The 19327-nt window shown below is 37.1% G+C and overlaps 1 protein-coding gene across 1 annotated transcript; it reads left to right on the forward strand.

The window, feature by feature from the left end:
* The first annotated feature begins 312 nt into the window (after positions 1 to 312).
* Syx7 (syntaxin 7) lies at positions 313 to 15844 on the forward strand. The gene is made up of 7 exons (XM_074099734.1): positions 313 to 688; positions 3279 to 3348; positions 3701 to 3851; positions 5333 to 5432; positions 6258 to 6385; positions 7615 to 7770; positions 9744 to 15844. The coding sequence occupies exons 1-7, from the start codon at positions 583 to 585 to the stop codon at positions 9828 to 9830; spliced, it is 798 nt and encodes a 265-aa protein (XP_073955835.1). The 5' UTR covers positions 313 to 582; the 3' UTR covers positions 9831 to 15844.
* Positions 15845 to 19327: the final 3483 nt, after the last annotated feature.

Below are 19327 nucleotides of genomic sequence, written 5' to 3' on the forward strand. Positions count from 1 at the left end.
AAGAAATACTTACATTGAAGTTGGAATTAATACTGACCCATTTTTTTAAGTTACAAATATGATTTAGTACTAATTTTACAAACCTGAAATTTATTTTCTTCTTTATCAGAGACATTCCAGATTTAAATCAATACAATAGGCGACTGATAAGCCACGCTACGTCTTGCAACGCTTATTAATGCTATTGTGTACATTTTTGGTTAGACAGTTTTTATTTAAAAATAAATAAATAACGAAATCCAATATGAATGTGACATCGACTTAAATTTATCGATACGATCGGTTTCTAATACTGATTCCGCCCCTTGACTTTTTGACAGAAACGAAGACGGCTGCGCTGCTGCTTTAGTTACATTATTTCTATTCTCTATATTTTAGGTGGAAAAAAAGGATTGGTCGTGTGACAATTAGTGTTAATTTATCAATTAACCGTGATTTGTGTAGGCGTACGTCACTGCATAATCACATCTCATTATAACTAGTTATTTGCCATTTTTGATACTGTGCTCTGGCTACTGTGCGGTTAATACGTGTTAGTGTAACGGCTACGTAGTTTGTATTATTATATTTAATTTCATCACGATGGATGCTACGTATCAGGGCGGCGTGTCTTACGAGGAGAGAGGCGATAATTTCCAGCGTTTATCGTCTACTATAGCGAGTAACATAAAGAAAATATCTCAGAATGGTAAGTATCCTTACAAGACTCTTTATCGTGTGTTTGTATTATCTGGCACGTAGCGATAGCTTGTGATTTGTCTTTGTTTTGACTCATTCACCGACTGCGCATAAATATTATATTTTGCATCGTTCTTTCTGTGGCAAGGGCAAGGTTTAAAAGATTCAGATTTTAAAGGCTTCCTTACATCTAACCAGGCAGGAGTAAAACCTAATAATGCTATTGTTGAACCAGCCTTGACTTAGACTATAAATACTGTAGCCATTGTCACAGATAGTTTGCAGAGATTAATAACTTTTGTTATGATTGGTTTTTTGTATTTTTTATTTCAACTCCAAATTTGTTACTTTTACGGGTATTCCGTGAAACCATATGAAAATACAAACTGAGACATGGATGCACAGAAAAACCAGAAAAAGAGACCAGCGCTGGGAATCGAACCCAGGTCCTCAGCAATCCGTGCTGCGTGCTATAACCCCTACACCACTGCTGGACAGGAATCTAGACACGAATTTTTTCCTATGCATACATATCTCAGGTTGCTTATTTCTACTACACTACTTATGCAGCAGCACTAGCGACATCTATGTTCCGCTCTCATCGAGAGACATCACACTCTTTCTGGTCTGGTCTGGTCTTTCTGGTTTGGTGGTCTGGTTTTCTGGCGCTGGTCTCTTTTTCTGGTTTTTCTGTGCATCCATGTCTCAGTTTGTATTTTCGATAAACTTTTGTTATGTTTGTTTCTAAAATTGCAGCAATACTTAAGCAGTGACATACTTCTCTGTAGGTAAACCGCTGTAAGCACGAGCTGCAGTACAACCTTGCGTGTTCATAGTGATCATCAAGGAAGCTACTGGGATGTTTATTAGGGACAGGCCGATTATTTGTTTTATATTTGGTATGTGGCATATTTGGCAGGTTTACCGAATATTTGGCTAAATCACTGAATGTTCGGCAAAGTGGTAGGTACAGTCACCAGCGTTAATATCTGCCACAGCGGAGCGTGCAAAAATATCTGACATGTCCTTCCGGCCCTAGAAATAGAGTTGTATCAGATATTTATGCACGCTTGTTGTGTCAGATGTTGGTGCTGGTGACTGTACTTTTCTTTTTAATGTATTGAACCATGTATGAGATGAGTGTTAAATGTGTTATTTTTATGAGGTACAGTGAGGCTTTTTATTGCTAATAACAGCTGATAAAAAAGATGGTTATTAATTAAAAAAAATATAAGTATATAGGTAGCTGCTTTGAGATTAAGCTAGTGATTTTTATGATAAAATAAATGTTAATATAATCAATGAGGTATTTCCTGCAAAATTCTGAAAGTTTTTGGTTCTTATCAAGAGTTGCATGAATAAAGATTTCAACAAAAATAAATCATATTTCTAGTTTCTACTTAAGAATCATTTATGCCGAATATTCTGCCAAATATTAGGTTCGGTAAAAGTTTTACCGAATATTCGTATTTGGTGAAACCCATGTTCGGCCCATCTCTAATGTTTATTGTAAAAAGGTTTTTTTGTAGGTTAGGCTTACAGCGGTTTTCCAATAGGGCAACAATAGCACAAATAAAAAATTTGGGCATGTTGGTAACCATCAGCATGAACTTCATTGATAGTTTTATTTTCGTCCATGCAAAGACTGAAATTTAAAATCCTTAATAGCATATTATTTCATAAAGAATGGTATACTTACCAATAAAACTTTGTCTACTCATGGTTGTCTGTCTTTATGGAAAAATAAACATGTTCCAATTAACCAATTTAGATACAATTGTCTGTAATAAGTTATATTCATCAGTAATAAACATGAAATCCTTAATTTCTCAATGCAATTTACATTTTAATGCATTTTTGCATTTTAGAACATGCTTAAAACAATATTTAAAGCGATTTTTTGAAAAATTTACAAGAATTTACACATTTAATCAGACAAATTTTCTGTCATTTGAGCTGACTCAAATTTTTTATAAAAATCTTGCTTAGTTAATTTCTCCTTTCAACCGTCGATATCTTGTGTTCATAAAATGTATCTTTGTTTACTGTTTGATTTCTGATATACAGTCACCTGCATTAATATCTGCCACAGCAGAGTGTGCAAAAATATCTGACACATCTTACCGGCCCTAGAAATAGAGTTGTGTCAGATATTTATGCACACTGTTGTGTTAGTGACTGTAAATTCAAATGTAAAATATATAGATTTTCATTATTACATTGAATTAACCTCATAAGTCCCTGTGTACTTCACAAAGTACAAATCAATTGTAAGAATAACTGCCAAATGTACTTGGTGCAGTATAAATTTTTCAATGCATTTGAATTGAAATTTATAATTTTCAAAATCATTAAATTTCAAACTCGCCTCGGTCTGTAAAACTATGTATGGTAAAAAAAGTCAGGACTTACGAGGTTAAGGATGTGCGGTGCCATTTTTAAAATGTACCACACATTAAAAATTTTGAAAATACCAATACAAAATTTATTTCATAGTTACTACTTGTTTTTTTTTTTTTTCACAATTTTCTGGCATCAACATAAAATAAATACTGAAACCTAGTTGATGTACAAACCACTGATTTTATTTCATTTTATAGTGTCCTCAATGTCCAAGATGGTCAATCAGCTCCAAACGCCTCAAGACTCACAGGAACTCCGCAATCAGCTGTAAGTTCATCTTTGAGAGCCAGCGTAGCAACCAATTGTCATTAAAAATTATAGATATTTTTTTTTGGCTTCTTGAGTTACTTATTACAATCTGTCTCCTTGCATGGGATATTCAGCAGTATGTTATGAGATTTTACTGTACTTACACAATCTTATAAGCCTGCGTGAATGGCGAATGCGAATACGATTGCGAGCGCGTGATACGGTCAAACTATACTCATTTATTTATACAGATTATACCTTTCGCATACAAAAACTGTAATTTCATTGTGATCGCGAGTGTCAGAGACGTAAGACAATACGGTCTCAAGTTCATCTTCTTAAGTTTTTACCTATACTGTATTGTCACCAGACGCCAGATCCAGAACTACACGCAGAAACTGGCTAAGGACACGTCCTCGATGATAATGGAGCTGATGAAGCTGCCGGTCGACCAGCCGGCCAGCAAACTGACCAGGGAGCGGTTGAGCGATGAATACATGACTACACTTAACGCATTCCAGGTTAGAATCATACAAACCTTTTATGCAAAATCGGCGCACTAAGTCGGACAAAACAAAACAGCTTGCTACCTATCCTACTGAGTCCTGAATTTTTTTAACAAACTTAATGGTCCTGCTTTGTTGTTTTGGATATTATTTCTAAATTTTTAGAATTATTTTTTCAATTATAATTTGTACTTTATAAAGTACGCGAGGATTTCGGAGGCTATACCAGAGATTCCCATAGAGGCCCAGGGGTCCACGGGAGAACAGAGTCCACGTTGGCGTTAAACAAACAACGGTGGTTTTTAGGAGTTTTGGGAAGAAAAGGAAGTAGAAAAGTAGTAGCTGGGAGTCTTTCGAAAAGTAAAACTTTAAAAATGGTCTACAAAAAAAAAAGTTTGGGAATCTTTTCAAGTCTCTAAGTTCAGAACACATCCCAACAACAAATAGGATTATCTTCGAAATTCAGCCTCAAGAAAAACGAACTGTCTTGAAAATCGAAGTATCGCACCGTCCCTTTCACTCGCGTATTATATGACATAAGCGTCAGCGGGACGGCAACATACGAAGTTCGAGTTTTGCACTTCGTAGTATAGGGCCAGAGCTATTCGATCGAACCATTAGGCTGCGTTACAACCAGAGATGTGCGAGGAATATGTTTTTCATGAACCAATAGGAATGCTTTATTTACCTAGCATCGCTCCGCTCAGCTGTTTTCACCAGAGCGGTGCTGTGCGAGTATAGGTAAATGAAGCGATTCTATTGGTTCACGATAAACACATTTCTCTCATACCTCTGGTGGAAACGCAGCCTTAGAACCGTTTCCAAGATCCCCGAAATAAGTAAATATACAAGAATTTCTCGTTTGAAGATATAAGAAACTTGGAAAACCAGTCAATTTTCAATTAAATGTATAAAACGTAACAGCTACTGTGCGTAAAACCCATTTTTTTACACGGTGAGTCATTCTATGTTGGGACTCATGAGGAAGATATTGCTTCATTTATAATTGTCTAACCTATTTACAGAATTACAGTGCCATTATGAAACGGTTGTGTAACTAATAGTGATTTTATAGTGCATTAAATAATTAAAAAGTTGAGTCAAAAGTGGCTAGAAAGTGCTGTAGCTTCGTGAGTCCTCGCGTACTTTATAAAGAACAAATTAACGCTAAAAATAACGGTGGAATGCACTTTATAAAGTACAAATAGATCGGTAATTAATTAATTTTAAGAATGTTGAAATAATAACAAAAATAACAAAGCTTATGACCCACATAGGTCTTAGCTCTTAAGTACGGTCAAAGGCATAAAAACGTGGCCAAGACGTTTAAATATCTATGCACACATTTACGCCACTAACTACCTCATATAAGATCGATGTATACATATTCGACACTATGCCTGTATAGATATTTACGCCCTTAACTTCTACATCTGTTTAAAAAAAATGAAGACTCAGGACGACAGTGCCGCTATCTGACGCAAGACTCTTTTTAGGTGACACAACGGTCGGCCGCCCAGAAGACAAAGGAGGATGTGCGGAAAGTGAAGGCGCAAAGTGCCACCATCAATATTGGAGACCCGTTCGGAATGTCCGGTAAGCTGTACTAGACAACTATGTGATACGATATAATGAACGAGCCCTTACCCGCGTAACACAAATTCAAAGGTAAAAAAAAATATTCTATGTATTTAATCCGTTAGTCTGATTATGAATTTATTAGAAATTGGACGGGAATTTTTGTTTGTCAATCTTTGTGTCTATCGCATGTACACGACTCTATTCGGGTTGATTGCCGCAACGGCGTAAAGACTGTGCGTTCCAGTTCGCACAGCAAAACTCTATGAGCTAATCTATGACCTTCAAGTTTTGTACTCCTACCTTAAAGGCCGGCAAACTTGTGACTCTTCTTTATGAACTCGTCAGGCGACGACACGACTATTGTTAACGGCGTAAAAGCGTGTTCAGATATTTTCGATCAAATTTTGGCTCGCATGTTTATGAACTGTACGTAGGTGTGACCACACGGAAGTTTAACCGGCCATATGTCCGTCCATATTTTTTTTGTACAGTTGATTGACAAAACAAAAAATACGTATCCAACATTTTCTGATAATCTGACTGACATTAATGATATATATATTATAGCTAGTATGAAGAACGTGAAAAGTGATTTACCTGACGGTGAAAAACTGCATTAAAATCCGTTGCGTTGATTAAAGGAAGTCCCCTGCATTAATATCTGCCACAGAGGAGCGTGTAAAAATATCTGACACGTCCTACCGGCCTTAGAAATTGAGTCGTATCAGATATTTACGCACGCTTTACATATTGGTGCTGACGTATGTACCTACTTACAGAGAAAGACCGCAGCAATTTTGTCTTTTGTAAAGAAGTCATATTGTAGCCGTTTATTTGCAGGACGCACCAACGACACGTTGGTAGAGATGGATGATAAGAATATACGCAAACAGGAGCAACTCACTATGCAGACTGAGCAGGAGATGAGACAGCTAGAGGAGCGCGAGCGGGACATAAGACAGCTAGAGGTAAATTTCATATTTTTTCTATTGCCGTTGATTATTGTTATTGAAGTTGCTGCCACAGAAGTGATGATGTGATAAAGAGAAAGGGTGCAAGAACAAGAGTATATTTATACCTATTTTTCAGTATTCCACCTTACACAATAGAGCGTGCATAATTATCTCAGACGACTCTATTATTATTATTTGTAATTACTTTCGTTTGTTATTTGTTTTTTTTTTGTTACTATACGTCTTCAAATAATGATTTTGTAGCATAATAATGTTGCAACTAGCCTCCGCTAAAGGGGCCGGTCTGAAAATCAGCGCTGGGTGCATGCTAAACGTAAAGAGGTAACAGACAGACAGACAGTTGCTTTCGCATTTATGGATTATAAACAATACAACCGTGATAAAAGCTTATCTGGTATAATTGTTTAAAATGGCTACCTAAATTTTTTATCGATAAACTATTCCAACATTTTAATGGCCTCTGCAATGTAAATTTATCAATAGTACAATTAATTTAAATTTAAAAACAAAACGATAAATGCTTGCTATGTATTCATTAAAAACTGGTCAAGCTCGAGTCAGGCTCGAACAAACTGCGTTCCGTTTCCGTTCCGCTTCGTAATGATAATGATCATTTTTAAGATTAAGCAAAAACAACGAAAATTGGGCGCGTCTTTACTACTTTACCTTCTTTATGACATGCTTCACCTGCGCGAATTGAACTCTGGACCTCCAGTTTGCAAGTCCAACAATATACCATAAAGCCTGGGACATAGAGTACAGGAGCATAGAGTTTGGGACTAGGTCAATTCGTGTCAATAATAATATCTAATATATAAAACTAGCTTTTGCCCGCGTGGAATTCAGCTATCGCGCGCTGTTCCCTCGGGAACTGTGCATTTATCCGGGATAAATAGTAGCCTATGTCACTTTCTGGCCCATAAACTATCTCTATGCCAACGATCACGTCGATCCGTCGCTCCGTTTCGACGTGAAAGACGGACAAACATACAAACACACACACTTTCGCATTTATAATATTAGTATGGATTCTCGGGTCAAAAATGTTTGTGAGGAAACTCCTTCGTAACGGCTTTACTTCTACTTCTGCGGCGGACGGTTTATTTATGAATTTATTTAAATATAGTTTTTATCAGTGTCAACTCAAAATTTGTGGCAATATTTTTTTCTATAACATAATCGGTGAAAACATTACTATACTTATGGCATTTTCTTTTCACCAGAGCGACATATTAGACGTGAACCAGATATTCAAGGAGTTGGGCACTATGATACACGAACAGGGCACGGTCGTGGACTCCATCGAGTCCAGCGTCGAGTTCACCACGCAGAATGTGGAGTCCGCTACCCAGGAGTTACGCCAGGCTTCCAATTACAAAGTACGTACTTAATACCTTACGTATCCGCCAGCTAAAGTTCTCTGACACTGTATCATACCATGACCGTCATAGGAAGGTATCAGGGATGGAATGTGTTCACGCCACGCGGGACGACTAAACATGCTAATGCTAAGCTAATGGCTGAAGACGCCGCTGCGCTCACTCACTCTCATTCGCAACGCGGCGCGCACGCTGCGGTTTGAGTCAACAAGAAAACGCTGTCGCGAGAGGTCATCATTCGCTCCGCTCTGCGCTCGCTTAGCTATGCTTTGCTATCTATCGGCCGGTCCTAGAACTTGTGACGAGTGTGACAGTGCAGTGTCAATCCAGCTCAATCCTCAGAGAAAGGACTTTCATCAGCTCAGCTCCTCTTCGTTACTTCGGTAATTACTTCGGTAACGTTACCGCGTACGCCGAGAGTTCACCACACGTTACTCCTTTCCCCTATCTCCTACTTTCTCATCTCACCGTCACGTGTTAGTGCCTAGCGCTAACAGAATGTAACGTGGCACGGACTGCAACATGTCAACGACGTGTCATTATCATACCCATATAGGAAGCGTATCGAAACTGTTTTTATCTACACCCATATAGTAAATCCTCAATTATGCGTTCAAAAACCATAGGTAATGACCAGCATTACGACATTGGATTCTATTATGAACACGGCTGTATCGTAATGAGACTTCATACATCATTACAGCCTACCTAGTTCTCGTTAATGCAGGTCATTCTCAATGGTTCTTGAACACATGCATGATAGAGATATATGGATATAGATAAAATATTGTATGCAACTGTACGTAATTAGGCCTTAAAACACTCATGTGACCCTATTATTAAACTCGGCTACGCCTGTTTTCATAAACCCACACTCGTGTTTTAAGGACCCCTATTACGATACAGTTGCATAATAGTTATTTATGTGGCTGGTGCATAATGAGAGGCATTAAAGTACGAGTGTGGTTCATAATAAGATCACACGAGTGTTTTAATGCCTAATTATGTATAGCCGCATACATAACTTTATCTACATGCATGTCATAAGTTTTCTACAATATGTACAGATATGCATTGTTAAAAAAAGTATTACCGATACTTTAATGTAAACATTAAGATGCACCCGCAGATACCAGGTTTCTTAATAAAGGCCATTTGATAGTCGTTTCTGAACATATAATAGGGAAGTTATGATATGCATGTAGATAAAATACTATTAACGCTCCGTGCACGGCAGGCGACGGCGACGATTGGTTAAGAAACGTGCTAGTGGGCATAGTCTCATACTTTTCAATACAAAAAATATATTTTTGTCTGACACACTCCTATTACGGTCATGGTATTAACCGGAGTAGTGGGGTTACCTAAAAGCGAATCATTCTAGGACTGGACCAATCTGTATGGCTTTTATACACATTGACAAACAGATAGCCCAGTGGTTAGAAAACCTGACTATGAAGCTTGAGGTCCCGGTTTCGATTCCCGGTCGGGCCAGATATTTATAGGAAAAATATGAAAGAAAGAAAGAAAAGAAAGAATGAAAAGAAAGAATAACATTTATTCGTGACATTTTTTACAAATAAAAGAAAAAGAAAAAAGGAAATAAATTTTGTCACGAAATGGTCCCAACTCAGCATGATGGGAAGTTAGTTCTCGAGTTTTGGGTGTTTAATATGTATATGTATGTTTATCCGTTGCCTGGTATGTACCCATAACACAAACTTTGCTTATTATTATTGCTGAGCGAGTGTCCGATTCGCAACAGCAATGCAATGACACATTCTGTCATTCGTGTTGTTTATTTGTACTTAATCATATTGTTGTCTTGTGTTTTTGTGTATAAATGTTTTTTCTTTCCTCTTCTTGCCAGTTTTATATACATTTAATACATATAAAATGGAACTCCTCTTTATTGCATACATTTCAAAATTATAATCATAGATAGATTATTAACTGTTTTTTTTTGCTTCCAGAACAAAATTAGGAAGAAGAAGGTCTATCTCGCGATCATCCTAATCGTTATAATATCAATTATTCTAATAATAGTCTTCAGTCGCTGAACTACGCCGGCTCTCCACACGTCCTTTTGATAAATCTAATTTAACGTTAATGATTTTAATTTATCTGTGCTCGGATTGGCAATATCAGCCAAGCTTGACGTTATTGACCAATGGGAAACGTCGAAAATACGTCAAATGTTACATGTTTGAAAAATGAGAAAATGACTAGTACATAGTCATAAACTTGTGACCAAAAATTGGATCAAAAATCTACGCTGTTAACAATAGAGTCGTGTTCTGATATTTTTGGTCAAATTTTTGCTCACAAGTTTATGATCTTGACTATAGCTTACCACAAAAACTTTTACTGTTAACCGTGAGTTTAAATCATGTTATTTCAAAGAAATTTTAGGCATGTTTAAGTTGTGTGTGAGTTTTTGGAGGTTAGACTAATGTACCTACGAGTACGTAGGCTTAGTAGGCGTACCTGGCCCTATACCACGAAGTGCAAAACTCGAACTTCGTATGTTGCCGTCCCGCTGACGCTTATGTCATTTAATACGCGAGCGAAAGGGACGGTGCGATACGAACTTCGATTTGCGAGCTTCGTAGTAGCCCCTCTGATTACAAATGTAATTAATAATCCTTTCCTATCGTATTTTCTCGGGTACATTCGTATTTGTGATGCTACTTCAGTCAGCCTCAACGCCCATCAATTTATTTAATCGATAGAGAGTGGTCACCACTCACCACCTAAGTTAAAAAATGTTATTCGATTATTGTTTACACTACATTCTTTATATTAGATTTGAGCGTGGGAATTATAACATCTCAGTAGTACTTCAAATATAATCTTACCAACAAAAAGTTGGAAAACCGCCGACTTTGTCACTTCAAAGTTCAATATCTCAAAAACGGCTAAACCGATTTTGATGAAACATGTCTAAGAACCACCGCTAGAAAACCTGATTTCAAATAAAAAAACCGCATTCAAATCGGTTCATCCGTTTAAGAGCTATGGTTTCGCAGACAGACCCGCAGACGACACACATAGCGGTCAAATTTATTACACCCCTCTTTCTGCGTCGGGGGTTAAAAATAGGTGTAGGCATTAACATTTATGTATAGACTGCATGTTTCCTACATCAAAACGGCGCACAAAATTAGTTCACACCGCAATTTTATGAACGTCGTCAGGTTACAAGCAAAATAAGTCACTAACTGCAAAAAAAGATTAGTGGAATATTATACCTTACGATGCTATGCATAAGTTTGATTATCCCTCTTGACTTTAAGAGCTAATTAGTGACTTTTGCTTGTCACCAGACGGTTTCACTATACTTTGTTGACAGGGGTTGCGTCAAAGTAATATTGATGATTGATGCGCCGCGCGTTTTGTTCCAAACAGCCAGTCTAGTGCCGTAAGATACATATAGCTATTAATGGGTAGGTAAAGTAGGTAGGTAATTATTTAATTAAAGGGCGTTTTCAAAAAAAAGTGTAGCCCTTCCTTTTTTTGAAAAAAAAAAATCCTACACAGAATAGAGAGCACAATCGATTTCGATAGTTTAAAAAAATGACAGTTTTGCGACGTTTTTTTCCTACACCATACTGGACGTGACAAAACTGACACACAAAATTTTTTATGAAAAAATGGAGACAATGCTCTTGATTCTGAGTAGGAAAAACCATATTTTTTCCAAAATTTGGAAAAAAAGGAAAGGACACTTTTTTTTAAAACGCCCAAAAACATGTTGTTTATTAACAAAATAATAGAAATGTCCGCAGTATTCTACTAATTTAGTCGTCTGTTCGGAATTATCACGATGGGCACGGATTATTCGTAACATCTGTAACTACATCTGTAAGGTGATGAAGCGATGGTGGCATGTAAACCATATAATTTGAGATAGATGGACTTTTGCCATCTCAAGTATTTTCCTGGTGCAATCTCCTAATTGATCATTAGTAGTGATATACGTCAATGCTGCTGTTCGGCTGCGTTCTAAAATCAAACTAATTTTATTTTTTGAAATCATTAACGTTAAATATAAATAAATATTTATGCCCTGTATATTATACTGTATATCATGAAAAAAAATTAATCAATTTAATTTGGATGCTTATTTTCTCATCGTTTTGACAAGTTAGAACTGAAGGCAACAATGAAGATCATATTCAACGCCGGCCCTATTTATTTTTTTAATCGTAGGTATAGTATACATTTAAAATAGGTTTATAAAGTTACAGAATACAAAAACAACAACATGCTATACTTAGTTTGGATACGTATTTAACTAAATGTAAACAAAACAACGACCATTGGTGTCTTAAATATTGAAATTCTCCCATTAAACTATCTAAACATTTACATTTCTGTACTGAAATACACTAGTCTAGTTTGTCTGACAGTGATAGATAAGTAAAATGTTTGAAATCCTTGAATTTACCAAATCTGGCAGCTGAATTTTGTTTACATCTAGTTAATTACCTATCCAAACCAAGTATAAATGCATGCCGGCCCTGGGGTAGAGCAAGGGAAGAGGTAGCTCTAGACGCCAGCAGGGCTACTACACTCGAAGTTCGTGTCGTGCGGTCCCTCTCGCTCTCGTATTAAATAGTATAAGTGTCAGAGGGACCGCACGACACGAACTTTGAGTTTCGTAGTAGCCCTGCAGATGGAGGCACCATTTTCCAGTCAGTGTAAAATAAAATGATGATGGCCTCTATTGAGACGCACGGAAACGTAGCTATTTCTCAAAAAGTTGTCCATTTTCCAATTTTTCAACTGTCCACTTATTTAAAAAAAATATTGACGCTTTTTCACCACAAACAATAAGTAATATTGTTTTTTAAATATATACAACACCTTGTGGTAAAAGTGTTAAAAAGTCAGATAATCTTTGTTGTTGGATCCAATAGAAAGTTTGATGTAGTTACAAAATTACGATTATTTCCTCACAAGATTTCGTGACGTTTTCCTGACGTCAAGAAATTTTGGATGTTTTATGCAGTTTGTTTTATGAGAGATCATAGGGATCCTTAGGGTTAATAATTACTTGACAAAACTGATTTCTTGTCAATTTCATGACGGGACAACTTTTTGAGAAATACTCAGCTATCTCACTCTACCTTGATCAAGGGCTAAGAAAAATAAAGCGGCGATTACACTGACTCGTTCACCTCGCGGTCGCCGAACTTGTTTCAAACTACTTAGGCCGAGGTGTTCTTTACACTTTCGGTCGCTGCATGCATGCGGCGAACGACTTAGTGTAACTGCCGCTTTAGCCTTTAGTTACGTACGACATTGCCCTTACAGGCTCATAGCTATCACGGAAAATGTATCTATCTCGCCCTAACATTCATGTGTGCTAACGCTCTGTCTCTTGCATTGCCGATCTGTTACGGTAGAATATCGTCACTGCTTTGCAAAAAGCTTAATTGTATCTCAAGATCGATTAAATTAGTACCTAATACATCTAGTTCGGTAGCACCGCATTCTATAGCTAAGTACGGTCAAAAGCTTAATTATATATACGTTACAAAGACGTCAAAAATATCTATAGATACACCTTTATGCCACTAAACATAAAGTCGATGTATACATATTTTGACGCTATGGCTGTATATATATTTTTGCATTCGACTGTACCTACTCTTATTTAACATGTGAAATGGCAAGCTTTTTCAAGACAGTAACATGTTCTAATCTAAATCTATGGTAAGGATTTGTGCTAGCCTTCCAGGTCTAAAAGTTTCATTTTTTTAATATACGTCTAAAGCATCATCTACCGATAGTCATAAAATTTAGTTTATCTCGACACAGTCGGTTCTATAACAATTTTTGATATTTTAAGTAATTATAAGTTACATTGCAGTCATGTAGTGGATGACCATGCTAGTATTTGAATTTAAGTACCTAGTCTAACTCCCTGTTTCACCATACATTGATTAAATTTATTTGACGGATAAATGTGATGCCGTCTCTGTTTGTTTTGTTCGAATAGACGGAGACAGCATCACATTTATCCGTCAAATAAAACTAATCAATGGGTGGTGATACAGCCCCTAAGTTTATTTTCATTTCTGTAACGAGGGTTTCTGTGACAAGTTAGTTTAAGCTAGCTATGACAAGCTAGCTTAAGCTAGCTATGACAAGCTAGTTTAAGCTAGCTATGATTTATTGAACGCCTTAAGTTTCGTCCAGCTTTAGTACAGGGCGTGTTTCAAAATATGAAGTACTGTTATTAAAATGTATTAAAAAGTATAATGTTAAATCTTACCAGCCCTTTTTACATTTCCATGTATGTGTCACATTGATTGTATAAAGTAAAGTATACTTTTATCAAATAAGTTAGTTATATTGATAATTTTTGGTCTAAAAATGTCTTGCAAATTGTTCCGAACGAACGGCAATCTTAATTTAAACCACGGGGGCTATTACGAAAATCGAAGTTCGTTTCGTTCCGTCCCTCTCACTCTCGCATTAAATAATATAAGCGTCAGCGGGACGGCAAGATACGAGTTCGAATTTTGCACTTGGTAGTATATTGCCAGTTCACATTTTATATCTGGGCGATCGAGGATCATTTGTGCGTGGAAGAAACAAAATTTAATTTGTATTCTCAGGCATACAATGGGACCTTTGGACTTTCTTTGTGGCCAAACTGGCCCTACATAGATGTAGTGAAAAAAGTTTTCACACAGGCCGAGTAAAAATCAATATTAAGTCAATGTCATAAAGACTGACATGGAAAGTTTTTCTCACTGTAACTTTACCTACTGCGACTACGAAGTGCAAAATTCGAATTTCGTATTTTGCCTTAAAAATAAAATAAAATTATAAATGTAGTTTTTTTTTAATGTTAATTCTTGTTTCAATGTCTTATTACCTGTATTGAACTGTCATATCATAGCTTACTGTATCACATCATCTATATTATTTCATGTATTTATTGTTTAGTTTAACCTAGTGTATCGTATCCTCATTTCAGAAAGTAACTGGTAGTTATCCCACCGAAAACTAGCTGATTATCAAACAAGTCGTCCACCTACCCACCGTGTCTCTGTCAACCTCGACACTGGCAGAATCATCAAAAAATTGATGGAGCCACTTTTCCTAAATTTGAATTGAATTGTATTTTGCCTTTCCGCTGACCCTAATCTATCTGTATGTATATTTCGGGGATTACGGAAACGGCTCCAACGATTTCGATGAAATTTGGTATGTAGGGGTTTTCGGGGATGATTTCGATTCAGCTTGCTCTTATCTCTGGGAAAACGTTTGTTATCGAGTTTAAGCTCGAGCAAAGCTCGGTCGCTCAGGTTCTATTATTTAATACGCGAGAGAGGGACGGTATATCACGAACTTCGATTTTAGAATTTGTAGTAGCCCCGCTGTTCTAAACGAAGGTTAGAATCTTCGTCAATTTTTCTTCGCGTTAGTCGGATAGTCGTTCGATTCGTGCAAGAAAGCCTTATTAATGGTATTGTTGTTTGTAACAAGGGAGCGTAACTTTGGTGCCGAAGACAAACTTATGACATCAAGTTAAATACAGCGTTTTTTATGGTTTTTATCCAGGCCTCTTTAGTTTATTGATATAATCAATGTCAGATAGAACGCAGTCAATTTTAATGGATGGTTTTGGGATTTGGAATTGCCAGAAGTTTTACGCAAATTACTTTTTTTTAAATCATTGCCATAAAAAAATGATTTACATGACGAAAGGTTTTGAGTACCAGTACAACGCCAATTTGTAACTGGCGGGAGATTAGAGTTATATTGCCCTGAGTGGAATTTATTTATGTAAATAAAAACTTTTTTTTTTACAATTAGATTACCAAGTAAAATATTTTATTGACATGGTATTTTAGCATTAGCATCATTGCAGTGTTGTAATTTTGTTTTAAAAACATCCTATATGCGATTCCCAGTTACGCTCTCTGTTTGTAACTATAGCGAAGTAAATTTTATGTGAAATTATAATGTACCGAATTACCGATGTAATTGTTTGGTAGACGGCCATGTTTTGTTATGTAATCTACTTAAAATATATGCATATACGTGAACACGAGCTATGTTTGTCTTATTGCGCCGACTAAAGCAACTGCATGTTTTTAGAACCCTTTAGATTAGGTCCCAAAGTATTTAGCACTGACCTCGGCTCACCTATAAAAGGTTACCTACTAAGATCTGCTTGCCTGGCATTGTTTTGCAGTGGCTATATGAAAATGTGTTTTTGAGTACCTTTATCGGTATCTGCTCTGATAAATTTATGCAGCTTTAGATTTCATGTTCTAAAGTCGAGTTCATAAACTTGTGAGCGAAAATTTTATCAAAAATATCTGAACACGGCTCTATTGTAACTTTTTGGACGCCGCGGTCGGCCACAGATGACAAAAAAATATCTGAAAATCGTTCTATAGGCGCCACGAAATGCCGACATACACCTATGACACGATTTTCAGCTGTCGTGTTTTTTCGACCGTGCGTTTAGTTCTAAAAGTAACGACGTAGAAGCGTTTTCGGATATTTTTTGAATAAATTTTTGCTCACAAATTTATGAACTCGACTGTATACTTAGCCTACTAACTACTAACAAAATAGTAGAAACAGACGAAAGAGGAACAAAATTTTTACGTAAGAAATAATTGCCTTGCTCAAGCTTTTTCTCCAAAAATGTGGCTGTTACGTAAACATGAAAAGGAAAATAGTAATTATTACTCATTTTCTAATTTGCAGTGAATAACAATATCCCATGATCACCTTCTTGGTATTTTATTGTTGTAGTTTGTTATTCTGACCTATAAAACTGTAACGTGTTACGTAACTAACTAACAGCCTACCCTCCCCCCCTTTGGCTACCCTTACCCACAGCCTAAACTAAGAAACAAGAGCTAGACTTGAAATTTGGTAGACATATATTCCTTGAGGATTAGGTATACAGCTGCACTAAGAGATTTTTTGAAATGCGCCCACCCAAGATATATACATAATTTTTTTATTCTCAAACAAGAGTGTAGCCGCAATATAAGCTAAACACTTATCCAGATTTTATTTAAGCTCTCGTGAGACACAATAACATGTGACTACTAAATGGATATACTTGTGTGTGTGTGTTACTAGTAAAACTGTCGTGCGTGTGAATCTATATAGTCGGGCCGTTCTTGCCATAATCGCTCTCGATTGAACCGTTTATTTTCGTATTTTTCATAACTCATATTTTATTTATAGCATGGTCAACAATAAAACTGAAAAAGCGCCAAATCTTGCTTGCCCCTAAATCATTGCCTTTCTGCTTTAAACGTACAACCTTGTAACCTTACCTTAAGTACGTACATCCCAGACCGGGCTCAAAATAGAACATTAACATTCATTTATGTGCAGAAAAAGTGCACAGGAAAACGATTAGCATTTTGTTGTTATAGGCAAGGGAATCTCTAAAGCCCGGTTTAGACCTTCGAGAAAAGTCGTGCAAGTTGCATTAGGTACATTGCGAGGCCGTAAAGCCAACGAGTTAGTTTAATCGGGCGCCGCAATGTAGGTACAATTCAACGCACGTAAAAAGAGCTCCCGGGGATATACCTGCGCAGTAAGCGAAATACGGACCAAATTGGCGGCGGAGCAGTGGGGGACGCGGGAGGGGGCGTAGGAGCGCGCGCGCGATCGTCACGCCATTGGCACAGTATATAGTAGTAGTAGTATTGGCTTGTTTGTTAGTTGACAGATGCGCAAACGTAGCCCCTACACTAGCCACCCTAAGGGTGTTACCAGACCAATCGATCGATCATCGATCGACGGCATCGATCGATGGTGGAACCGATTGGTCGACGTCAATCGATTGTTTCTACCAGACCAATCGATCGATAATCGATCGACGGCATCGATCAATGGTAGAACCGATTGGTCGACGTCGATCGATTGTTTCTACCAAACCAATCGATCGATCGATGCCGTCGATCGATAATCGATCGATTTATAAATCGATCGACGTCAACCGGTATCCGTCGATCGATTGTTCCTACCAGACCAGTCGATCGACTTCGATCGACGTCGATCGATGCCGTCGATCGATAATCGATCGATTGGTCTGGTAACACCCTAAGCTCTTTTCACGTACGAAGTGCAAAATTCGAACTTCGTATCTTGCTGTCCCGCTGACGCTAAGCTAATATTATTTGAAACGAGAGTGAGAGGGACGGTACGATGCGAACTTCGAATTTCGTAGTAGCCTCTCTGTATGGCTACTACGAAACTCGAAACTCGAAGTTCGTATAAAATAATATTAACGTCAGCGGGGCGGTACTTCGATTTCCGAGTTTCGTAGTAGGATTCCGCAGGCAAGCTCACGCCTGCCGCTCCCAATATAATTGAGATGAGATTAAATTGTTTTCGATTCTGACTCTAACACAACAAGGTCAAATATGCGTTGACCTGACCCTATACTATGAAGTGCGAAATTAGAACTTCGTATCTGCCTTCCCGCTGACTTATATTATATTATTTAAACGAGGGTGAGAGGAACGGTACGATACAAACTTCGAATTTCGGAGTAGCTCCGCGGTTTTGTTTCAAGTTAAACTCGCGTGGAGAGCGTCTACTATGTTATGTTAGACATTCGGTACGCAAATTTTTTGATGTTTAATAACATAGACTTCTTATAATCTATAAAGATAACAGGAAAATCTATAAGAAAATACAGAAAATAGTTCTAAATATCTATAGATAGATATACATATTAATATTATAACTATGTTTTAGGTAGGTGTATGTTTCAAAAACTTTAGCCTCATTTTTTATTGTGGATAACGAGGGAGGATTGTCGATTTTTGCCTATTTAGTACCTAAGTACCTACACATATTTAAGATTATCGCAATAAGCCTTTTCATTTGATATGTTTAGCTACGTGTTTGCATTGTTAGGGTTCCGTAGTCAACTAGGGACCCTTATAGTTATGCCATGTCTGTCCGTCTGTCTGTCTGTGTCTGTCTGTGTGTGGCCGTCCGCTGCTAAGCTCAGAGACCGTTAAGTAGGTACTTGAAAGCTGTAATTTGCTGGAATTTACATATCAGTCACGCCAACAGTAGTAAAATAAAAAAGTAAAAAAAAAATGTAGGGTACCGTAAAGTACTTACGTAAAGTGGGGTGATTATTTTTTTCTTCACTAACCCTATAGCGTGCGGGATACCGTTGGAGAGGTTAATTGGGGGGTTGCTAAGACGATTTTTCTATTCAGTGATAATATTTGCGCGTTATTCAACTATAAAGTGAAAATTTTCATTCAAATCGAGCGTCTCCCCCCCTCCCTCTAAAATCTAAACTGTTGGGTGGAAAAATCTGAAAAAAATCAGGATGGTAGTAAATATATCAAATTTACAAGGAAAATTGTAGTTGTAGCTGGATCTAATAAAAGAAATAAAAACCGGCCAAGAGCGTGCCGGACACGCCCAAAATAGGGTTCCGTAGCCATTACGAAAAGTCATATTTTTATATGGAATCTTCCAAGATCAGGTATATTTTATACCTTAGGCTGCTATTTACTCTTAATTTACTCTT

Source organism: Choristoneura fumiferana, chromosome Z (genome assembly GCF_025370935.1).
Source record: "Choristoneura fumiferana chromosome Z, NRCan_CFum_1, whole genome shotgun sequence".
Taxonomy (NCBI): Eukaryota; Metazoa; Arthropoda; class Insecta; order Lepidoptera; family Tortricidae; genus Choristoneura; species Choristoneura fumiferana.